At 39.7% G+C, this 25,403-nt stretch overlaps 1 protein-coding gene and 1 long non-coding RNA gene across 7 annotated transcripts in view; one reads left to right on the forward strand and one right to left on the reverse strand.

Moving 5' to 3' along the window:
* LOC125282668 (uncharacterized) overlaps positions 1-10,814 on the reverse strand; it is an 87,901-nt gene extending 77,087 nt beyond the window's left edge. Inside the window, exon 1 of the long non-coding RNA XR_008960788.1 lies at positions 10,057-10,814. This is a non-coding gene — a long non-coding RNA (uncharacterized LOC125282668). The remainder of the gene's footprint in view (positions 1-10,056) is intronic.
* Positions 10,815-11,024: 210 nt separating this feature from the next.
* IGF1 (insulin like growth factor 1) overlaps positions 11,025-25,403 on the forward strand; it is a 76,441-nt gene continuing 62,062 nt past the window's right edge. The window contains exons 1-2 of one of the 6 annotated variants that reach the window (XM_026499793.4): positions 11,025-11,573; positions 16,035-16,191. In XM_026499793.4, coding sequence (XP_026355578.1) covers positions 11,511-11,573; positions 16,035-16,191 — 220 coding nt within the window. In that variant the 5' untranslated portion in view covers positions 11,025-11,510. Of the gene's footprint in view, positions 11,574-11,609; positions 13,398-16,034; positions 16,192-25,403 lie in introns of those variants that run through there. The other 5 variants (XM_044384484.3, XM_026499795.4, XM_026499794.4 and 2 more) reach the window with 5 other exon arrangements.

Consider the following 25,403-nt stretch of genomic DNA (forward strand, 5'->3'; position numbering starts at 1 on the left):
TGCACCAGAATTATCAAGATAAATGTGCTGGGGTTGAGGCAGGAGTGAAGATACTTAGTAGGAGCTACAGGTACAAATGGGGCAAAACATGTTTAGAGTATAGCAAGTAGTCTAACTCGGCCCAAGGGACAGATGAAGTTATGTAACAAGAGGTACATTTGTTTGCAAAGATCAGTTCAGATTGAACTGAAAGGACTTGGAAGTTGTATTAATTTCATAATAACTTAAGAAAAAAAGTTGGTGTATTTCAAAACATTACTCTCCAGGATAGAGAACATTGTGAAGCAGATATCTACAGTCTAAAAGTCTAAATAGTTTTTAAAATGACTCTTTAGAGGTTGCTTAGAACTCCTCCTTTTGGAGGAGATTTTGAAATTTAAGCAACACAACAAATAGAAGCCTCTTGCTCTGATCATGCAGGACATTGAAAGGTCTGATTTAACAAAGGTTGGTTACTCAGTGATACGGTCAAGGTGATCTACATCTGCATTTGCACTCCATGCCCCTAGACCTTTCCAGCAAAGGTTCTGTTTGACAGTGGAAATGAGCATGGCACAGTGAGGCTAAACTGGGAAAGATCTCAGATGGAAAGGTCCTTCAGTATCTCCTTTGCTTGCTCTTTCTTTTCTTTTTCTTTTTCTTCCCACCGCTTTTTACGTGTTTGTTTTGTTTTGCACACATACACTTACTTAACTAAAACTATGGGATTTAGCATTATAATTCCACACATATCATATTTCAAGTGTGTCTCTGTCTCAGTTACTAAAATCAGACTTCTCGGGCAATGAGAAAGCCTCCACTTTGCTCCCAGCAGATGATTGGGACATAATGAACATCTGGAATGTATACTCGGCTTCTTTACATGATTACTGATAGACCCAATCCTGTTGCGTTCTTCTAAGACTATAAAAACGTGTTAACATGGTTACATCACACACTTCAGCGGGTTTGTATAAGGCATGATTTTGCCACATGATATTTACTTTAAAAAGTAAATAATGGTCTCATTCAAAGTGATGCTCTAACTCAGGGCACCCATGTCGGCCCTGCCGTGGCATTTCTTGCCCATTTTCTGGACTAAACCAAATTACTTGACACTAGCTATGTAAGCATATTTTAGTGTTAGCTACTAACAAGGCAGCATAGTTTAGTAGTTATAAGAGAATGTTTTCTACAGTTTGGGGTGACTCCAGCTTCAGTGTGGGTGGCTGGAATGCCCCCAACTGATGAGTTGCATCTTCTAGTCCTATGTTTCAGAAATGTCTCTCCTTTCACAAAGAAAATCTCTCTTGTGTAGGATAACACAGCCCTGGGTTTGGCATGTTTGGGACATGGTTGCCACTAAAATTTTTCAAAAGGTCTCAACAAGGATCCTGTAAAATTATTATTTATAAACTGCAAAAAATGAAAATTTATCACCACTGGTTCTAGATGCTGACGATTGCTATTGTCTGGTTATTCCTGACTATACTTAGCATCTGTTCTTGGTTCTTCTCTCCCACTGAAAAGATTCCCTTCATTCCCCCATGAATGTTGGGTTTTATGTTTTGTCTATTTTGTGTTTGGGTCCTAAGAGTTGGTCAGGTTTGGATTGCAAGAGTCCCTTGCCCCACTGAGACTGTCTTTCAGGGCAACACCTGGCAAATTGTCCTTGGTTTGGCAACACTTGCTTTTTCTGAAAAATTCACAAAAATGAGTGGGTAGAAAAAGGTTAGATATTGGAAAACTTGAAGAAGATAGCCTCTTGGGAAAAACAGATGCCTTCACTTAACAGTCCCAGCCTCTCTCCAAACCCTGCGAATGCTACAAATGCCTCTGGATGTCTCTTGCTTTCCAAAGTAGTGGAGTGAGTTTAACAACCCTGGCACCTTGCAGAGAAGCTAGGCATTCCAGGTTATGGGATTGCTACCTTGATGGGAACTCAAGCAGGGAAGGAGCCTGCCAGTTGGATTGGCAGTGATCTAGCCCCAGCAAGATCCAAATCTGAAGTCACCATCTTCCTTGTGAAGAATCAGGGATGGAAAGCCAGAGAGCAGTTGATTAAAGGGAACTAGTTCAGCTAGTATTCATTAGCCGGGAAAAGAGTGGAAAGAAAGGGTGATGCAAACAAACACAAAATAACTGGGAACAAAAGGCCAAAATACTAATTAGTGAGCGTATAGTCTGGTCAAACCATCCTACCTTGAATTGAGAAAAGTCCATAAGACTTTAGGAACTGTCCCTAATTCATCCTGAGCTCCCGTTATACTTTCTGAGAACCCTCAAGCTGTACTGGTTCTAAGGCAGATTGAGAGGGATTTATTATGTTTTCTAACCCAGGACAACCTGTAGATGTTTCCCTAACCTTAAGAAGTACAGAAAACAAAGACTGAGTTTGCCCAAAGATTGAGTTTGCCCTAACCTCTGAGAGTCTAAGAAGTTGAGCATAAATTACCCTTAAATAGGAAATGTTAAGGTGTTTATGTCTCATTGAAACAAAGTTTATATAAATCAGAGAAGGATTCAGTAGATAGATGCTTGACAGTGTAAGTTGCTTTACTACAGCTGCCCACATCTACATCCCAGAAAATCTATACTCTGTTCTTATTGCAGTTGGAAGAGTATAAGTGGCCTCCTGTCTGAGGCAAGCTCTGCCTGAGTTTTTGCCTTGGACTCTTGCAACATTTGTGTCTTGAGAGTAATTGTCTATGTAAGAAACTTTGGTTACTTGTTTTGCTTTATTAGAGGCACATTGTAGAGTGAAAAACCAGTAGGGACTTGTTTTTTTCTCTATGTTTCTAAGGCAGCAGTTCAGGCTGGTAGCATAATCTTTCTTTGTTAGTTTTTCCTAAAATGCTCCAAACATGGCTGTAACAAGACTCCATCTTAAGCGTTCACCTCTGAACTTTTCAGACTAGCTATTTTGGAAATTACTATTACAATTATTCTAAATTCATGTTTAGAATTAATTATCCCTTTGTTGAGCAGCAATGAAAGTACCACATTTTATAATAGGGAATGTAGGGGTCATATAACAAAACACTGAATAGGATCATCCAGCTACTAAAGATGTGTAAACCATGTAGTGTTGTATATTAGACCAGCCCGAATTTGAATCCCAGCTCTGTAGTTTACCAGCTATGGGACATTAGGCAAATCATTACACTCTCCTAGCTCAATTTTCTTTTCATTCATTCAACAAATATTTTTGAGAATCTGATTATGTTCCAAGAACTGCACCAGGCACTTTGAAATGAAAGGGGAAATAGAGTATTTCATTGAGGTGTGTGAGAATTAAGTGAGACAATGAAAGTAATATGAAATAAAGAACTGAATACAACACATACTCATTGTTAGTGGTTATTAGCATTATTAATTAACAAATATATATTTATTAAAAAGCAAGCACTATGCTGGGGCTAGGGATATGCTGATGGACAACAGGTTATGAAGAAGCCATGATGGGCATTAGCAAGAGAGGAGGCTGCTGAAGAAGGGGGTATTTTGAATGGGAGGAGATAGACTTAGACGTGGCCAAGGGACTCTGAGGAGGTATGAAATACATGAACATGATATTTGAGGAGGAAACCAGAATTCACTAGATTGACATGAGGGAAGATGGTTTAGAAGCCCGTGCAATAATCCAGGAAATTTATTAATCCAATCTAGAACAGTGCTGGGCAAATTGAGAGAAGGAGGCTAAACTTTTTTAGACATTATAAGGGAAGGTGGAAGAATGAGGGTGAGGTTTGATGAGCTAGTACAAATACATGTCATGTAAGTAAGCCAAGACCAAGACGGTAATCGTAGAAGTTCAAAAGATTTACAGAGGTAAACCGAGTTACTAGATATACAAACACACACATATATGCTACATATTCAGTCAATACTAGGGACAGATAGCACCTATCAATGATGTTTTCAATAATTTTTGAAACTTTTCATGACTATAAAAGTAATACCTCCTGAATATAGAAAATAATAATAATGGGAAAATGCAGAAAAGTATTAAGAAGAAAGTTAAAATCACTTGTGGTCCAGCTACTGAAAGGGTCAACACCCCCATAAAGCCAGGCATGGAGTCAGTCTCTAGAGGCAGAAGCATGTAGGAAACTTCTCTCTCCATTTTGCCAAAAGGCAAGACTTCACCCTACCCAAACACCACCCTAGGCCTGAAAATACTCTCCAGTGATCTAAACAGCTATTTTTAAAATAAGGGAATGAATACATTTCCTATTATCTAGAGAAACTAAGCCCAGATGTTTCTGTGTACATGTGTTTGGGGTATATGAGTGTGTGTATGTGTGTTATATGCACACTTGTTCCTCTTAGTGGTAGGGGGAAAAACAGGTTTTGGGGGGGCACCGATGAGTAATATCTTCATAAAATATAATGACATAGTCAAGGCAAGTGCCCTGTGACTTCCTTTTATCAATAATCAGTGAATAGTGAATACAGGAGACAAAGGTTTAAGAAAAATGTATGGGAGGAAACTCAGAATTGGGAAATATAATCCATTAACTTGAGTTTTCTTTTCTGAAACCGGGAAAGGACTATTGTTGTTCAATTTTAGTGAGGGAGGACTAGTGAGTATACCTTTGGAGAACCAATGGTGTGATGGTTAATAAATATGTCAACTTGGCTAAGCCACGGTACCGAGCTATTTGGTCACCTTCTAGATGTTTCTGTGAAGGTAATTTTTTAGATGAGATAAACATTTAAATCAGTAGACTTTCAGTAAAAGCAGATTATCCTCTATAAAGTGGGTGGGCCTCATCCAATTAGTTGAACACCTCCCTGGAAGAAGAAGGAATTCTATCAGCAGACCACCTTTGGATTCAAACTGCAACTCTCCTCTGAGTCTTCAGCCTGCTGGCCTATCTGCAGATTTTGAACTTGCTAAGCCTTCACATTCACATGCACCAATTTCTTAAAATAAATTTAGATAGATAGATAGATAGATAGATAGATAGATAGATATTGATCCTATTGGCTCTGTTTGTCTGGAGAACTCTGAGGACTACACCATGTGTTATGAAAAGGAGCAAAATGTGTTGTAGACCTATCTGAATGCCTGCAAGGTGTCCACAGCTGACTTTCATTCCAGGATCAGGGATCTGTGCTTGGTAGAGGATAAGATGCAGTCTCCAAGGGTAAATGCTTATCAAATGGGTCATTACCAAGTGCTCCCCTAGAATCTGTATCTCCTCTTCAATTGGTTACTCAAACTGCTATTTATGCAGGTAACCTTAACAGAAAGCAGTCTGATATGTTCCCTAGCAGCCATGTTTAAGTGAAGAATTAAGGCTGGAGGCTGTGTTCCCTGCTCTCAAAGAATACAACAAAACTTCTCTAACCAACCCACATGAAGAATGGGATGCTCTGATGAACCAGTTTTTCTAGCAAGTTTAGGGCTCACCAGAAACAAGACCTTTTTGCATCAACCTTTATTCTGCAAAATCTTTACCAAGTATAATTATTTCATTTTTCTATTAAAATTTACTTACCAAAGTAGAAACACAATTTAATCTTTCAAAATGGAAGCTCTGGAAAGACCATTAAGTGAGCAATAGACACCTCAGTTCTTCTTACCTAGCACTGCTCTCAAATTGACCTATGTTATAATGTAATCCAGGTCTGTTGTTCCATGTGTACCTTGAGACATGATGCCATTCCCAGAGTTAATCACAGATTCAGCTACATACATATCTTTTTATACAAGGGGATCATGACAGAATTAAGACTGTTTTCCAGTCTTCCAGCTAAGTGAGCGCTAACTGGTGGGGAAATGAGAAGACCGAAGGGCCTCCATAGTGCAGGAATCTGAGAACATGGCTACAGCCTCATCCCCACATTGCCCCACACTGGGAACCTCCTCATTCTTACACAACTTTGTCCATGCTGTTCCTTCTGCCCAGAACAGTGTTTACTCTTTTCTTGTCATCTTGGATGTGAACTCATACCTCAAGACCTAACTCAAATGCTACTCACTCCTCCAAACATTTTTCAACATCTTTGAGCTCTATGAAAGACTAGAATAAAAATGAGTGTGAGCTTAGAGAATATTTAAATTATCAAAAAATGTAATTAATACATTCATATGGTGATATTTTTAATATGCAGGGTCTTTGTTCCCTGCTTTTTCATTGTGCCTATGTACTTTCCCCCTGACACATGGCATGTTCTACTTCAGTGATTCCCAAACACTAGATATTCAAATACCAATTACACATTTTTTTTTTTTTTGGTCATAATTGTTGGCCACCTGTAGTAGTAGTTACTTACTTTAAGAAATTTTTTTCTTATATTGATTTTTTTAAGAGTTAGATATCTGCTTCAAAAACAGCATCATTTACCCTAAATAGAAGTTATCCTTAAAAATAAACACCATGAAAATAAAACAGTACTGTTAAATTCTGGATAAAACCACTGCATGCGATGACTTTGGACTTAAGGTCCATAGTTTCTGTTTTCAGGGTGTTTTTTTGTTGTAATAATCAAATAGGAAGATCAGCAAGTTTTAGAGAAAACTGAAGACACACTAGTACCAAACTGAGATTTGCTCCCTGGTAAACTCAGGGTAGAAAGAATTGACAGTGAGACCACTTCCACGCTTGTGTGATTCTTTAACGCCCTTTGACCATCAGTGTAAAAACCCACATTTTTTTTCTTTTTTTTTTAATGATTTTTTATTATATTATGTTAGTCACCATACAGTACATCCCCGGTTTCCGATGTAACGCTCAATGATTCATTAGCTGCGTATAACACCCAGTGCACCATGCAATACGTGCCCTCCTTACTACCCATCACCGGTCTATCCCATTCCCCCACCCCCTCCCCTCTGAGGCCCTCAGTTTGAAAAACCCACATTTTGAAGGCTGATGAGCACAGAGCCTATAGGGAGACTGGATTCAAGATCCATTTGAAAGCACCTAAATTTGTTTCATTAAACAAGTCACTTTTCTATCCGTCGATGCCCCGCCCTTCATTTTTCTTATTCACTCTCAAGAGAGTTTATGATAGTTTTCACGTGAGATAGTTTACTTTTATCGTCACTTATTATCCAGACTTTCATTAAATCAACAAAATGTTTTGAGCCCAAACCAGAAGCTCAGCATTGGGACTATAGCCACAGGGAAGACACTCGCGCCCTAGCTGAGAGTTATCGTCTTTCTTTCTCCCCTTAGCTCTCTTCCCCTTTTTAAAATTACAGCGAATCAAATACTCAGCTTATTTATTTCAAACAGATGAAAAGATTAAAGATCAGTGCAGTTTAAAGAATATTTGAATCCAGAGGTTTTCAGAACTCCCCAATCCTCCCGAACACCCATTAACCGTGAAGATTGCCGTGGCAGTTTCCCCGCAGGCCACTAGGCGGCGCGCACATTTTTCGATTCTGAAAGAAAGTGCGTATGTGGATACTACCCCTGAACTTTGGAATTGGTGTCTCCTTTCCCCGCTTTCTATTCAACTTGGGGCAATTGTGGCGAGCCCTCAGGTTCTCTCACTCCACTAAGCCATCCTCGACCCATGCAGTGACTCCTTGTCTGCCATTACGAAGAATTCTTTTGCTCCCCAAACCACAATAGTTTTGCTTCTGACTGTTTTCAGCATTTGCCCTTTTGACATTTTAGAAGAAATAAGATCCAAGTTTAATGTTGAAAAGAAAGCACTGATTTATTTAGTGAGAAGATTTCTTCTCCCTGTTACTGTTTTCCCTAGCTGTGGAGAAAATGCTCCTCTAAGGATTTAAAGCAGCTCCTTTGAGCTAAAGATCTTTCGGAGGAGTAACAGATCTTTCTCAGCAGATCTTTTGGAGCTGACATTGGTGCCCTTGTCAGCAGCATGTTGTATTTTTGAGGTCCGGCCTTTTTCTCTGAATTTTACATTCTGAATTGACAAGCCCTCGCTTTCAAACACTGCAGAATACACTCCCAGACCAACTGTCCCTACAACTCATGATCCAAGACATACATCCAGGAGCTGCCTAAGTTGTTCGCCTGGTGGGTGGCCCTAGAATCTTAGACCTCACCCTTTATCTGATCCTAAATTCCCCTTCCCTTTAAATATCCACTCTGAGCTTTTCTTGGGAGTCAGCAATGACATTAATGAAATAAACTGTAAATATGCCCTATCGCACATGGATATGAGATTGCCTTTTGAATGAGCTCCTCTGAAGTTGACATGGGGAACACTGGGAACAGGGCCTGAGCAAAAAGAGTGAAGAGTGGGCCTTGCCCACCCCTTTCTGTGAATCTCAGTCAGCCTGTTCTTTAAGGAGATGAACAACTTTCTTTCTTTCTTTTTTTTTTTTTTAAGAGAGGTGTCAGAAGTCTTCTGAAGCTGCAGCTTTATGCAAATACACTACTCAAGAAGACGGCTTTAGGGGAGAGTTATTTATATCCCACAGGCATTACACATGCAAAAGGTGAAACTGTGAATCTCTGAATTTCCAGGAGTGGATGTTCTCATGATGAGCGCATCCTTGCAGTTAGCTATTTTGGTGGCACACAATTCCCATACCTAACTGTCAGATTATTCTAGGCAGGAGACTACATAATCATTCAGTAATTTTAGACTGACCCTGTATGCTTCTCTCCCAGTGGGACTGCATGACCTGAACTTTTCCTGGGATTAGATTTACTACCACCTTAGTCTGTCTAGTAGTAGACACATTTCATTTCTTTTTCTCCTAAACAAGTACAGCTCTCAGTTATTAAAAGGTAATCATGTGGCACATTTATTGCCCCTTTTCCTTTCAGATTGACTCCTGGAATTAGCAAAGAAAATGGCCGTGTCTCTAGGAATTATTGCCCTGTTCTGTCGCTGGTTCACCCTACCCAGAAATACAGACCATTCTCCACATCGAAGTCTACAATAATCACTTCAGGAAATTGCTTTCCCTATTGGAAACTGAGAGCTCACATCGGAATGTTTCCACAGCACAGCTGATGATAATTACGACTCACTGAAATTTCAGTTTTCTTTGATTGTGACATAAAAACTGGGACATAAATTAAAACCCAATTATCCTTTAAGGGTAATTGGGGTTATAAAACCAAGAGACTGTGAGTCAGTGTGTCGATATCGCAGGAGCACAGTGTCTGATGGAACAGTATGTGTTCTGTATCCCAAACAGCCTTTCACACGAAATGGTTGGGGATAAGGTGATCTGTGCACAGTGCATACCGAGAGAGTACATCAGACCGGGTGACAGCCTTGGAGAAGTGCAGTGAGCTTCTAGGACATCTTGGAAAGATTACAATATGCTAAAACTGCAAGAGGCACGTCCTGGCCTTCACTGTGAAGGTGCCCACTGGTGGAGCAAGGCACTCAGCGCCAAGACTCCAGCCAACACCTGAATGCACACTTGGAAAATGCAGTTCTTTCTACTTGGGCAATAGGTACAGTTCTTTGGTTTAACACAATCTACATCATTATAGTCCACGACCGAATGGACTTTGTTTTTCACAAAGGGCATGATCCACAAAGGCTGCAGAAAAGATTTTTGATAACAAGTCATAAATTCCCCTGCAGGAAGGGGAGCTCATTAAAGGAAGATTTGGATTATTCTTTAAGGACAGGAATTGCCCGCATGCCTGTGGCTGCCTACCAGGCCACCTCTTGATGATGTGTGTGTGTATATACTCTTCAGGTCAAATCATATCCACCGAATTCCCAGCCTTGTACCCCAAACCCTCTCGTGACACATCCCTCATTCTGGATTTTCAAAAGAGTTTCACTTCCCTGTCTTTCTAGAGAATGTCTTATTCCCTTTCATTGTGCATCGTCCGTATTTTTAAGAGTACATACCCACCACATGACAGTGACATTTTCCTCTCTAGCTCTGCCACTCAGCTGAAAGACTTGGCAGGACCTTGACTATGATGCGTGTGTTGGGCACATAGCAGACATAATGCTGAATATAATGCGCCATCAAAACAGCATAACTCCAGATTTCTAATTCTTCTTTTTGGAAGGTAAACATTGCCACAGGTTATTAGCTACATGGAAGACTTCACCAAACCCAGCTCCCTTTCAAAACCAACCAGGTTTTCCTTTGAGGGCACTCACCTCTGCTAACAATTTTCTGCCCACAGGACAACATAAAGGTCCAGACTAAGGTATCCAGCAGACCTCTGTTTTTAGTTGTTGCGTCAGTCTCATCAAGTCCCCTGAGAATCACCAGAGAGAAATGCAAGGTCCAGGTTATTTCCACCAACCCTGGGAAACCAAGCTTGGATAGACATCTAGGCAAAGTGTTATGTCTGATCTGGGCTTTTGCAACCTTATTTCATAATCCACTTTCTTATCTACTAACTCGCAAAACCAAAGAGGAATCGGTACAAACTGTATTGACAAAAGATCAGAACTTGATTCTCAATGGCAAAGACAAGTATACATTATAAATAGCAAAACAGCTGGCTTGGACCATGTTGCCGGCCACTCATCCAGTTAAGGGATTTGAATGACATCATAACCCTTGAGAGGGTATTGCTAGCCAGCTGGTGTTATTTAGAATACACAAAAATTGGAGAAAGAAAACACACACACACACACATACACACACACACACACAGGTTCAAGTTATGCAGAAAAACACGAACAATGGAAAAATAGTTTGCCCCTCAGGTGCCCTTCGCCTGGGGGTGGTGATAGGAAGCCTAGTAGAGAAAGGAAGAACAAGATTTTATTTTTTCAGTTGGCTTTATAGCTCAGCAAAGTCTTTGCCCTGTCGCGGGCAAAAAGCATGAGACAGTGTCCTAAAGGGAGCCAATTGCAATGCTGCCTGCCCCTTTTCTAGGTTCTAGGAAATGAGATCATTCCCCTTGCTTGGCAACTAGGACAAGGGGTCACCCCAGTGCTGTCTTCCAACCTACTTTACCCCAGTCATTTCAGGGTTAAAATTGTAGGATTTGCTCGAGATGGTTTTTTCTTCATTTCTGTTTTTTAATTTTGCATTTGCTCTAGAATATAAAAATGCTCGCCCATCCTCCATTGTATGTTCCTTTAATACCGGTAAGGTGTATTAGCAGATGTGTGTGTCTCCATGCCCAGTAGAAAGTTAATCAGAGAACAGATCCTTATTTTCTATGGCAGCATCAGTATATTAACGTCTGCTAACCCTGTCACTAACACACATTCTTTTAAGGGAAAAAAATGCTTCTGTGCTCTAGTTTTAAAATGCAAAGGTATGATGTTATTTGTCACCATGCCCAAAAAAGTCCTTACTCGATAACTTTGCCAGAAGAGGGAGAGAGAGAGAAGGCAAATGTTCCCCCAGCTGTTTCCTGTCTACAGTGTCTGTGTTTTGTAGATAAATGTGAGGATTTTCTCTAAATCCCTCTTCTGTTTGCTAAATCTCACTGTCACTGCTAAATTCAGAGCAGATAGAGCCTGCGCAATGGAATAAAGTCCTCAAAATTGAAATGTGACATTGCTCTCAACATCTCCCATCTCTCTGGATTTCTTTTTGCCTCATTATTCCTGCTAACCAATTCATTTCCAGACTTTGCACTTCAGAAGCAATGGGAAAAATCAGCAGTCTTCCAACTCAATTATTTAAGTGCTGCTTTTGTGATTTCTTGAAGGTAAATATTTCTTACTCTTTGAAGTCATTGGGGAATTTTCTTTAAATTGTTTACTGTTTGCTTCTGCTTAGAAATGTTATTCACTTTAGAATTTTCATTGTTTCGGAACTGGGAGTTATTTATAAATTGCTGAATATGCAATTCTGTGGGATCTGAAAAACTAGCTCCGGGAGATGGATGCCTTTGCACAGATATCTGTATGAGTAGAAACTATTGCAAGGTACTTATGCTAAATCCTCCACTTCTGCAGGGCTTCAGTGGTATCATTATAGAAGATTCCTTTAAATCCTGTCTATGGTTAAGGGCTATAGAGCATGGATATGAACTTTTAGATTTTTTTTTTTTGCAGGTGCAGATGTTTTATTTTTAAGACCATGTTCATGTGTGTGCATGTGTGCGTGTGTGCGTGTATGTGTGTGTGTGTGTGTGTGTGTGTAAAACTTGTTAGGACTTTTTATTACAAGGTATGCCGCATATGAAGAGTTACCTTTTAGGTGATATTAAAGCTTTTAAATATGATCTTTGGAGCTAAGGTCCCAAAACTCTCTGCACTTATGCCCAGAGAGTCAAAGTTAGAGCAAAGTTTAATTTGCTCTTCTGAAAAAGAACCTGACAACTCTTGCTGACCCTGCATATTCGTATAATTTAAACAAATGCATACTGTATATATGGAAAGCGGAAACTTTCTAGCAACTGCATGTCCAAGTTTTCCCTTTGGAAAAGGACTTTCATGGGTGAAGTTTGGACTTGGGATTTCGTGTTGTAAAACTCTGATTTTATACTCGGTGTTGTAAAGTCTCTTTAGGTAAATTTGGCTGCCGCTGTTAATGCCAACTTCTCGTTTCCAATCACTGGCCCTAGTTCAAGTTTCCATTCTCAGCAAAATTATATCCTTCAAGACTTGTGTTTTTCCAATTTGCAAGCATTTTTAAGCCGCTGTCACTGGCTCCTCAATGCAATTGCCTAAGAGCTCAATTCATAAAACGTCCCTGCCACTTAGTGCAGCATTCATTCGCTGCTTTCAAATACTCCACCACTAGGATTTTTCTTAGTCAAGTAAGTGGCTTAGGAGTTAAGATACATCTCTGTCAGGCACCTGATCCTGCTACCTTCCAGGTGCCAAGACACATGCTGGCTACTTTGCTTTTAAAATAAATAGGGGTCTCTCTATATACTATATACATAGTATAAATAATATACTATGTGGTCTGACAGCTAAGGTTTTTGTCTCCCTACTTAGATGATCATAAAAGGGGTTGTTGAGTGTTATCTCTGTATTAATTACAAGTTTGGAAAACTGTCTCCAAAATGAACTTTTCAGAAGTGGAGCTAGCAATGTTGTTACTTTTCCCCTGTACCTGGAGCTTGAGAGGGCTGTGTGGTCCTTCAGATGTAATTCGATAAGTAAAGGTGTCCTGCCTAGAGGCAGAACTCACAAGCTGATTGTACTGTGAGTGTCAAGATATTTGTAAGCGTTCGAGTCAGAGGGAAGGGGGTAAGGCAGAGGACAAGAGCTTGGGATCCTTGTTCAGAGCGGCTACAATAGGCACACAATGGAAATTGGTGCCTTGATTGCGGGGGGAAAGATGGACTCAAATCCCAGCTGTGCAATCTGTTCATTGTCTGAATGGACAAAAGGCAGTTTACCCAGGCTAATGGCATACCTGCCTGGGTGTCCAAATGTAACTAGACGCTTTCACAAACCCCACCCACAAAGCAGCACATGTTTTTAAGTCCTCAGTTTTCTATTCACATCAGCCTCATAATACCCACCCTGACCTGCTGTAAAAGATCTGGAACAAACAAAAAATGGTTACACCTACAGTGAGTATTTTCTTATGACTATTGCCCTCAAATTTTGCTGGGCATTTTCATTGTAGCCCAGAAATCTGGAATCAATTGATATTCCATTTATTTAAGATAAAAAAGAAAGGTCTTTTAAATTTTGAATTTGCAAATGATTTTTGAGAAATAGTGCTCTGAATTCTTTTTCTTTCTTTTTTTCTCTTCTCTTTCTGGTTCTTGCTTCCTTTCTCTCTATATCTTTCCTTTCTCTCTCTTTGTTTCTTTTGTGTTTGGCAAAATAAAAGACCAAGAAAAGGACGGACATATGGGACCACTTGTTTCAAACTTTTAACCCCTAAGCAAGTTTGTTATTGTTTTCTTTGGGGGGAACATAATGTGATAGAATTCTCTGGTTCTCTCTGGGTGTACTGGACTGCTCCCTGAACTAAAGGAAAATGCAATGGAGGTTCTCTCTTGTCCTAGAACTGCAAGTGCTGATATTTATCTAACAACACAACTCAGCAAAAAAAGAAAGAAAAGGGGAAAAAAAGCTATAAAAAATAAATCTTATATTCTGAAATGCTAGTGGTCTATATGTATTGTTGAATTTATATGTGTTATGCCAGAAATAACTATTAAAAATATAGTTTTAACATCTCACGAAGTTCTTAATTCACTAAGGCTACCTCTTCCCATGGATTTCACGAGAACTGAAGAACTTCAAGCCATCTACAGTTGCAGGTGCTTGGCCTTCAGCATTACTATAAACTCAACAAAGAAGGGAGGGATGGAGAAATAAGATTGGAAGAATAGTATGCATTCTAGAACTGGCCCATTGCCAGAGTGTGGAGTATGTTCTGTAAGATCAATTCAGAGTTTGCTCTTTTGAAAAAGGCAATGAAGTCCAGATAGGTTGGAACTATTGAGATTTCCACTGGAAATATTGAAGGGGAAAACCCCCACCAATTATTTTATAACTAACAAAAAGGTAGATTGGATGAGAACCTGTTTCCAGCAGTCCTGGTGGCTTTGGCTATGTGGGGGTGGAGGTCCTATTGAGAAAAGGAAGAAGTATTCAGTGGAGCTTTCTCCTCCTCTTCTATTTTATGCCCGTTATTTATGATGATTTGCAAATAGAGGGCACTTTTCATCTTCAACTGTTTTACAAGCATTAACTACATATTTACGTTGTGTTAACGAGAGTTAGGGGCTTAAGGTTTTTTTTCCCAGTTGCTGAGCTGAAGGTCTGGCCACAAAAATGGAAATCTTAATTAAAATGATGGAGCAAACTCTGCCACTGTTTTAGAGAGCCATAAAGTTGAGAGTTCATGGGGGGCAGGGAAGGCAAATGACTGAGTCTGTTTCTCCAAAAGGGATGGGGTTGAATGGGCCTGCCACTACTGTGAGGTTCAGAAAAGCCTCTTTTTACAATGATAACTTCCAGTGTAACTCCATGACACTTTTGATAAGGTCCTTCACTTACATCCTACCAGTGACTCTACCAAGGCCACTGAAAGTAAATGCATCTGAGAGAGTTGTGAAGCTACTCACCTTGGGAGGCTTCCTGGAAGAAACCACATCTTTGTGCCATAAGTAGCGATACGGAAAAGTTAGTGATCACGTTAGCGTTGTTTCTACTACTTTGAGAGACGATGGAGTCCTGAGCCACAGAAATCCTACTTTCGGCCAGGCTGCCATTTGGCTATCACTGGGGCTCCTTCAATATATTTTGCTATAAAATGGATACAGAGACAGATAAGTCCCTCCAAGACATAAAGTCAGAATTCCTGTGACAGGAAAAAAAAAATCTTTTGCAGGTTTTGAGCCCAATGCCCTGTTCATGGAAGGCAATCTCCCCACATATGTTGATTTGATATTGCACTCGACACAGAGGGCATTAGAATACAGAAGATGTAGGGTCTACTTAGCATGAGCCAATTTCATTCCTAAATCCTATTTTTCCTGTTTCTGGGGGTTTTTTTCACTTCCACTTGTGGTTGTGTTAACCGCCGATATTCCCCAGGTAAGAAGTTTCTTTCTCTCTCTGTCTTCCTCTCTGTCTCTGTTTCTCTGTTTCTCTCAAGTGAAAACAAAAACAAAAACCCTGTAATGACATATAGTATTTTCACAAATCCTTTTTTATCCACAGTAAATTATCTTTAATCAGTAGCTGGGGAATGATGTCCTAGTTAACTTAATATTCTGGTCCATAATGAACACATATGCCATCTGTAGATGGCCAATCTTTAGAGAATTTAAATTAATAAAACGTATTTGGCCCCAAATCTGGACTGAGCATAGTTTAACCTTTGATAATTCAAAAGGTTTACCAGGATCTCTGGGTGGTGTGGGATTCTACTGCAATAATAGCATTTTTCATTTACATAGTAAATGTTTCTAGATATTTTATCTCATTGAATTGCAATAGGAATCTGCAAAGAAGGGGTTCAGTGAAGTCCAACGTGGCAAGGGGATTAAACACAGGTTGTTTGATGCCAAGACATGCTCAGTCCACAACACCCTGTGGTCCGTCATGCACTCTGTTGCACTTCTGTGCAGGGTGGTTCTGACTAATGGCAGTAATGGAATGCTAGGGGTGATGCACCTTTGACTCACCCCCACGGCCCTTGCAAGGACCAAGGAGGAAATATGACCATCCTTCTATTTTTTTGGCAGGTAAAGATGCACATCATGTCCTCCTCGCATCTCTTCTACCTGGCCCTGTGCTTGCTCACCTTCACCAGCTCTGCCACAGCTGGACCGGAGACGCTCTGTGGGGCTGAATTGGTGGACGCTCTTCAGTTCGTGTGTGGAGACAGGGGTTTTTATTTCAGTAAGTAGCCCTCCCTCTCACTGCTCTGTGGATTTACAACCGCAGGGAGTGTGTGAATAACTGAATGACTGCCCGTGGCTGGCAGCCCTCCTCAGCCTCTGAGATTCCTCACCTTAAAGTAAGCCTAGTGTTTCAGCGGGGCTGTGGCAGGTTTTGCAGATTTAGGATGGAATTTTCCTCCTTAGCAGTTTGTCTTTTAACTACTTCCTGCTGAGCTTTCCCAAAATTATTGTGTTCTACCCTCACTATTCCTTTCCTTTCAGTGAAAGGAAAGGACAGAATGACCCTGGGGAATTGAGGTTTTTGTTTTCTAGATCCGTGGGTGCCCATATAAACATATGGAAATATGGAGGCCTATTTTAAAAGCTAGGTAATTTGGAATAGAACAGTAAGGTGAACTTGGAAAAAGAATTAAGGGGGCACATCCCAGATGTCTCCCTGTGATATGAAATCACCAGGGACAGAAGGTGAACTTTGCTCAAAGGCACATTTGCAAAAACACAGGTACTCTCTGAATGCAAACTGAAATGCCATATTAATTTGTCCTCTATGCAAATTGACCTTGATGTTTTGTTATTGCCTTCCTTTGACTTAGCTTTTCTCTGGGACTCTCCAGTGATATCTCCATCTGGAAAAGAGTTTCTGACAAGTGTGGGGTTACTTATCCCATAAGTAGGTCTCAGGTGATTAAAAAGCTGACAGTCAATAAAAAATAGATAGCCCAGTCAATGTTTGCAAATAATAAACACAAACATAAGTCGATGTTGCCTGGGGGAACTGAGCACTTACAGAATCTACCTCGGAGGCATCTGTCTCCTTGTATATTATAGGACAGTGAAAGATTTAAAGCCAATTGCTCATTCTATATAATTATTTGGAATTTTAGAGGGTTCCAGGAAACTGATGTTCAGGTCCGCAGTGAGCATGAATCATTCTTAGAGGTTCATTATCACTCGAGTGTAGACAGCTTACCTCAGTTGCCCACTAAGCTTTGAATAGCTCCTCTGATGACTCACACACTTCAAGTCTTTCTCATCTTCTTCCCAGGGAAGGTGGTGTCTGCCTGTGTGCCTGTGCGTGTGCGTGTGTGTGTGTGTGTGTGTGTGAGAGAGAGAGAGAGAGAGACAGAGAGAGAGGGAGAGAGGCTGGGGGGAGGGGCCTGAATATAGCAGTCTGGGATGAGTCTGGGAGATGGGAAGAGAGAGGCTGATGGGGATTGATGATCTGTATTCACCAGAGATTTGGCAACAAATAGTCTTTAAACAACATGTGACAGAATGAGAAGTGCTTTTTACTACTTGAATGGGCAAACAACCCTCTTTTTCCAGCTAATGCTTTAATAGAGTGAATTCATTTTTCTGGCAATAAAGCAGTTTTATCCAGTTCTCTGTTGTAGTGCAGATGAATAAGTTCATTGGGTGGGTACTTTTCAAATAGCAGATTTGTTTTACCTTTGAAATATATAGTGAAAGGCAAATGTGTTACATCAACATCACCCAATGATGGGTTGTCATTATTCTTTGCTTTACTGCTACTGATGCACATGTAAAAAAATGAAAAAGTAATTCTCACATATTATGCCCAAGAGGATTTTTTTTGCCTTGATAATCCATTTGTGCAATTTCCTTTGATCCAAGGATCAAGGTGATTGCCAAGCCCACAATTATGTTATGTCTTCTGTTATGTGCCAGGGTGAATTGTCTTGTTCAACTTGATGTGCTCCAAATTTCCATGTACAGTGCAAGGAAACTGGATCATTCTGTGCCTGTGATGTTTGCATTAGATAATGAAAAACAGGAATGTAAATAATGATTTGGTCCCAAGTAACCATATAATACTGATATATGTGCAAACAGACAGCCAATAGTATTGAGCAACTATGATGGAAACCAATTTCAAGGCACCAAAAAGGTTCTTTTATTGTTACTACAATGATCAAATTTTAGCAAATGTTTTTCAACTCCATTCTAATAACTTGAAAGGGAAAGGTTATATATAGCAACTTTTGATGTTTAGATTATGACTTTGGATAGAAAGTGGTTTCAAAGATTGTGACTATTGTCAGTATTGTCATTGAGACTATGTTTCATAAATTCTGCCTTGTAGAATTCCATGCCTTATGTAAATTCTTTGTCTGACATAGACCAAAAGTATTCTCGTTAACTTTCTAGTCAACTGGACAGTACTTTTTGCCCAAGAGAAGTTAGCCTCTTTAAATTTTTTAATTTAAAACTTCAATGGAGCATCTGCTATATGTCAGACACTGTACTAGGCATGAATGAGATGCCTAGAAATGAATGAGAAATTGACTTTGCTTTCAAAGAACTCATAGTCTAGTTAGGAGATTAAAAAAATACACATAAGTATTATCAAGTGTCATAAGAGAAAAATAATCATAGGAGAATAGATTATAGTCTTTTATGCTTTTCCTGAATATTTTGTCCCATTTAAAATCATCTAACCAGGATCTACCCTCTCAATGGGCTCCTTGATGCCAAAGACTATTTTTATTTACCGTTGAATCCCAGTAACTAGCTCAATGACTGAAATAGTAGAGGCTCATATTTGATCATTGAACTGACAAGCTTGAATTGAATTGAATCCAATTGAATGGAGTGGAATTACTTATTTGGGATCTTAGTCTTCTAAACCATAAAGAATTAGGTTTGTCAAGTACTTTGGATAATTCTTATCTCCTATTTACCCAGCTATTGAATAAAATTGTTTTTCTTTTATTCAACTGAATATGGCATATACTAACAATGACTTAGAGGCTACATTTTGGTCATCATCCCCAAGCTACACTGACGGTCTGTTTTGTGTCTGAGCCAACTATTCTAACAGGCATTAACTGTTGTCAACAAATTTTATTGAGTTTCCTTTTTGTCCCCTGAGATTTAGTGTGTGTGGAGAAGTCAGTTCTAAGCATTTATGGGTCTTTGAAATACTATTTAGAGGAAAGCAGTCTTCCTCACCTCTATCCCCAGTCAGTTAACTCTTTTCATTGTTTTTACCCTTATTTTCAAAGTTTTATTGCGGCCGTGCCTTTTATTTTAAGCTGCTTCAAATCCATTTTGAAAGTATAGTTTCATTGTTGTTTTCTCTTTTTAATAGTGAAAAGCAGTTTCTGATCTTCATTTGAAATTCAAACATCTAAAAGAAAATTGCCTCCATATTTATCTTTTCTGTCAGGTCAGAATGTTTAACAAGGGGAGTTTTCTTACCCCATCAGAAACAGAACAGTTCTGAATAAAAAAAATTTTAATGTTTACTTTGTATAGACTGACCCAGCGTGTGAATGAGCTCATATTTCTCTATAAGCACAAGCTTCACTACAACACAGTGGAAGCAAACTTCTAGATTATCTGTTTTGTGAACAATTTTTCCAGCATAAGTGGAACAGTTCCTCTATAATTAATGCAGCTTCCCCAGACATTTTATGAAATGAAAGTTCCAATGAAGAGCTAATTACTAATTCTTCCCTATGCATCATAGTAAGAGAAGGTATCAGCCAGTCTTGTGCTCTCACAGTCCTGTGAGAAAAATGGTGGCGTAATGAAGTGGCACAGTGGGAAAGAGCTAGCTATTATCTCACCAGATTGATGGAGCCCTCATAGAGAAGGGCTTGTTATAACCTCATTTTGCATGAGACATAGCAAGAGGAAAAGAGCTGCGAGTGAAAAAGAAGAAGTTGAGCTTGCCATAGATATAATTTTTTGACAGTCATAGTGATTAACCGTTTTAACATGTACTTTAGGGGCTTGTGGAATTTCTCTCTTTGGAGATACTTAAAAAATTGACAGACAACCAACCATCTTGGATGGTTTCAATTAAGAGCAACCAAAAGAAAGCAAGTTTCTGGGGTCCTTTTTAGTTTTAAGAGTCTATAAACAGTCTCTTAAATAAACTGTGTATGCTTTACCTCAGCGGTCTGGGAAAAAGGAGAAGTAAATCAATTAGAAAAGAAAGTTGGATACCCTTTCAGCTATCACAGATTTATAGCTTTTGTAAAACATACTTCCAATGCATAGTTATTAAGAACAGGTCTGAGTAAACTAAGGGCATTCTTCAGTGTTAAAACATACTGCTTTATGGAGGCTAAGTGAAACTTTGCAATGAATTTGTTATTGATTGCAACAACCTTCCTAGATCTAGGTATTATTATTAACTCAGGCTTCTTTCATTTGAAATATAGTCCTCAGAAAACTGCTCCCAGATCTGTCACTCATTAGTTGTATGACTTTGGCAGGCGTTTAAACTTCCTGGGTCAAAATGTCCTTGTCCATAAAACAAGGGGATTTTGTTAAAGTAAATGACTTCTAACTTTAACAGACTCGTAGTCCAGGTTGTAATGAACAAGGATTTGGTGCTATTCAAGAAAGGGGAACCTTAGATTTAAGTAGTGACCCAAGAACATTTAGTGTCCTTTATCTTCCCTAAAGAGTTTCCATTTGCCCCCAAAGATAGAAGATTCCACCTACTTAAAGAAAGTGTAGCCAGCTTCTGTTTTATTTTGTTTTGTTTTGTTTTAAGCTGGGTTCCAACCCCTCAGGAATGGAATAGAAGCTCAGACAGGACCAAATATACGAAGGTCATCTGGCCAAAGGAGCACATGTCTCATGCAAGCAGATTGCCATGTTTCTTTGTGAGGAAGGACCAGCTGACAGTTCTCATCTTTACATTTTCTCACTCTCTTGGATGTGAGAACAAGTGGGTAGGTCAGTTTTTAGTTGCCATTTATTGAATCAGATGGGACAAATAAGAATCTGTAGGCTTCTAAACCTTGGCCAACCGCCTTTTGCCAGCCTATAGTTCAGGGCATTCAAAGATATACATCATTAGCTTTGAGTGGGGCTGGGTTTGAGCTACACCATTCATATTCCATAGCTTGGTACCCCTTACACCCCCAGCCATGCATTTGTATGACAGCTGGTCAAAGTTAAGGGTACAGTCTCTGGCTGTGGAAAAGCTTTTCTCTTTGAAATTAATTGGCACATGTGGGGTTTGACCTTATGGCCCCAGCCTCATTAGCACCACTAAGCTAATAGGCCACAGATACTCTTAAAGAAAAGTAATGAGTTTTTATATTGATCCTAAATGCTTGCTACTACTCTTTAAATATGCCCAAGAGGACCAGTCTATGCAACCAAAGGACAACTTAAAAAAGTGATAGTTTCTGTGCAAAACTAGAAAATAATTTGCATTTTCCTGACATTTTCATATTCTTTAAGACCATCTCCCTGATGGAGAATTATAAGCAGCAGAAGAGTGAATGGTTCAAGACCAAGAGCATGGTCTCTGTTGCCAATAATTCAGAGTTTGAATTCTAGCTTATTTGGTGGGTGGCCTTGAGCAAATTACTTAACCTCCTTGTTCCTCAATTTCCTCATCTGTAAAGTGGGGCCTACCTCATAGAACTGGTATTAGGATTAAATGAGTTAATATATTAGAACATATTAACTTAGAATAGTGCCTGGCACATAGTAAGCACCATATGCATGTTAGCAATACTTATTTACTCTCTTGTGGGGCCAGTCGCAGTCTATTGCAAAGGTTGAGGTATCTGAACAGCCCAATTAGTTATACACTCATTTTCTCTCCTTAAGGGTAGCTGATAAAACCTATTATTAATAGTAATAGGCATATAGCAATATCAGTAAGAAGAAGAATGTCTTACGTTTGACTACTATATTTACTTTTTCAAAATCCACTTGCATCAGCTCTCTCACTTTGGTTTTACCCCCTGGAAAGCAAGAATTATTGCTTCTCAGGACAAATGAGAAACGTGAGACACTGAGATTTTGTGACTTACCTCACTGGATGGATCTAGAACCAAAGTTAAGGTCTCTTGTCTCCAAGAAGCATGTTCATTTGGCCATTTACATTGTTTAGAGGTCCAAAATGTTATGGCATAGGGAGATGCTTCCAAAAATCCCAGTCCTCTTCTGAGAGAGAGTAACCCAGTTGATTCTGAACACTTCCTTGAAAGGAGGCATGAGGGAGATATTCATGTGATGACCCTACATTTTATCTTCCAGAAAAATTTAGGAAATACTAATTGAATTTCTTCAGGGCACACAAGAAAAGTCTTTGATTATGGGCTGCTGCTGTTCAAGAGACTGGACCCTACTCAGACCAAACACTGCAGGTCACCTGTGAGCACCAAGATATGCAGTATGATCTGGGGGAGCTCCTCTTCTAGCCAACTTCAAGTTTTTTTCCTTCTCTGCCAGCAACCTTCAAGTACCTCATTTCTTACAGCTATTATTTCTCAAAGACCAACTGAAGAAGGGCTGTTTATTTGGACCAGGAATCTTTCTCTGGGTGTTATGGGAGAGAGGTGGTAAAGGAGAGGTGGTCACAGGTTCCATAATCCAGATAGTGTGCCAGGAGGAAGAGGCTTCTCCAGCTTAACCATGGAAGGAGTTATGAGAGTAGTCAGGTGTCTGGATATAAGGCTTCCACCTGTGCAGGTATCACTCAAGCAGTTGTTTGACACTTTTGGTTTTGGATGTCTCGTATCTTACGTGGCTGGTAAGTTAGGCATTTTGGATCCAGAAGAGAGTTTTGGTATTCTTCAAATTCCCTGGGCCACCATATACCTTTTTCAGACGTCACGTACCATGCCGGCCTTCCTCAGGGCCTCTGTTAAGAGTCGACCTCATCCCTCTAGCAGGCTTCCTTCCCATTTCACAGCCTATAACAAAGAATCAGACACTGAAAACAGGTACAACAAGATCTCTCTCAAGTAGATTTCTCATTGTTCTCAATAATGGGCCACAAAGCCTTTGCTCTTTTATTCAGCCAGATGTCTTTGACAACCATGGTGGCAAAAAATCATTCTTGCACTGAGCTGCTGCCCTGGCAGAGTTCCATCCTACACCTCTCTGTGAAACATCAGCAAGCTCTTACATCACAAAGAATTACTTTTGGTTGCCTGGAAAGTTCAAATCCTCAGGACTTATTAGCTGTTAGACTAAGAAGATGACAACATAGCATTTTGTTTGTCTTTATCTATATGTGAGATCATGTTTAAAACAGCAAAGAGCTGTTATTTGACGTGCAATTCCTTAACTGCAGTAAGTTGTATGCCTATTTAATGCATTGTTTAGTCTCATATTGGCTAAAGCCACTTAAAGAAGCACTTGGCAAGCTCTGGCTTTTCATTCTTGGCATAACTGCCCCTCTTACTTTTTCACTGAACCTTAAATACCAAGAAAAACCCTTCACTTACTTTATATCTGGCAATATTGCTTTATGCAATTGGCCAGAACTTTTGCACGTGGCTCTCTGCATTTGTCCTAAGGTAATTAATGGCTTTGCAATATTTGATCAGCAGCGGCACAGACACAAAGAGAAATTGTGCAACCAGTAGAGACCACACAGTCTCTTAAATTAAAACCTTTTGCATTTAATGCTCATGCATACTACAGGACTACAGGATAGGGTTTCCATGCAAAACAAAAACAAAAACAAAAAACACGCTGAAGCCCCTGGAAAGACACCCAAGAACCTGATTATTGATCAAGTATACATCTCTCTAATATCTCCTTCTGAAAAAAACCTGATTATTCAAAGGAAGTAAAAATAAAGACTGCTGCAAGCCTGGAAACCCTTGAAAAATAGTCAAACATCAAGAATGAAACTCACAAACAGGTAATGTGTCCAAGGTCACACTGCTACTTAGTGTCAGAAATAGAAAAAGATACTGTTGATTCTCTCTTCTGATTCCAATGCAGTGTTTGGCCTTTGGCAGCAATGAACCATGTCTATGTCAAAGTTACCAGATAAGTTAAAATGGCCTGGGAGAGGCCTCCAATCAAGCTCACCCAAATGAATATAGATCTTGGTGGCTTTCTCATTCCAATAAACTCACCTGAAACTTAAGTTTAATGTTTTTCCCTTCCTGTAGAAATTTGCACAAACCAAAGTAATTCCTTGCCTCTTTCTTATACATTACACAAAACCTTCAGATGTGCTTTAGACATTCCAAGTCCACTTAAGGTCATAATTTAGACTATTATTGTATATTATATTATTCTGACTCTTTGGTCACTCTCTCCAATGTCAACTTGGGTAGAGCTGCTTTGGAATGACTTAGCAAAGCTGTGCTCCTGGAAAATCTGAAACAGTCTGACGAGTTGTTGGATCAGCTTTTTTTCTGGAGATTTCTCTCACGGCCCCAGGCCAAAAGAAATTTACACCTGATTTTTTTGCAGCCTTCCAAGCAAATACTCTATGAATCTCTTCAGACTTTCTTCTTTCATCTGTGGTCTTTATGAGGTACTAAAAAGGCTATTGGAGGGTCTTTTTAAACTTTGAAATCAGGTTAGTCATAGAGTCAATTCTGTGAATATTGCTGGGAAGATGGTACTACCTCTGTGCCATTTACCCTGGTGAAATGGCTCTTTCATCAGAGGCAAGTGATTAAGAAAGTCTGCACTGAGCCAACCCACTTGCAGCCAACAACTCCTGATTATCTATGAAACTGGGGAAAGGAGCACCAACAGTTAGAATTCTGTATTAAACTGATTTGAGGATACTATAGATTTTGGCCTCTTCACTTCTCCTTCCTCACTGCCCCCAGCCCCAGCCCCAGCCCCTTTGTGAGACCAAGTGGATGTTTTTAAATCCTACTTCATTCTCATACTCCCGACTCACCTCCCCCAGAGTGCCATTGGCAACAGTTTCTCAACCTCAGCACTATTGACATTTTGGGCCAGATAATTTTTTATTGGGGGGGGGGGCTCTTCTTTGCATTGTGAATGTTAAACATCATACTTGACTACTACCCTCTGGATGCCAGTAACCTCCCTCTGGGTCATGACAATCAAAAGCATCTCGACATTGCCCGATGCCCCCAGGGTGAGGATGTGGAATCACCCTCGTTGAGAACTACTGCACTAGAGGTTTCCAAAAGAGAAGCCACTAGAGGGATGGGAAAGCCATGAATGAAAGTAACAGAGAAACTAATTATCAGTCACTGGTTAATCAGGAGTCTATGTTCCATTGCCCTGAGTAAACAATGAGAAGATTCACTGTGGTCTTAAAAACTTTTCTCTGAAAATAAAAAGCTCTTCCTATAGGCTACCTAGAAGGTATTTGTCGGCACTCCATTTTATGTTATAGCTATGGAACTCATTTTAGTAACAGCAGTAAAGGAAGGCAGAAGTGGTGTAAAGCAAAACTTTGTGCTTAGAAATATGATTATG

This window comes from Ursus arctos, unplaced genomic scaffold, assembly GCF_023065955.2.
Source record: "Ursus arctos isolate Adak ecotype North America unplaced genomic scaffold, UrsArc2.0 scaffold_21, whole genome shotgun sequence".
NCBI classification, from domain to species: domain Eukaryota; kingdom Metazoa; phylum Chordata; class Mammalia; order Carnivora; family Ursidae; genus Ursus; species Ursus arctos.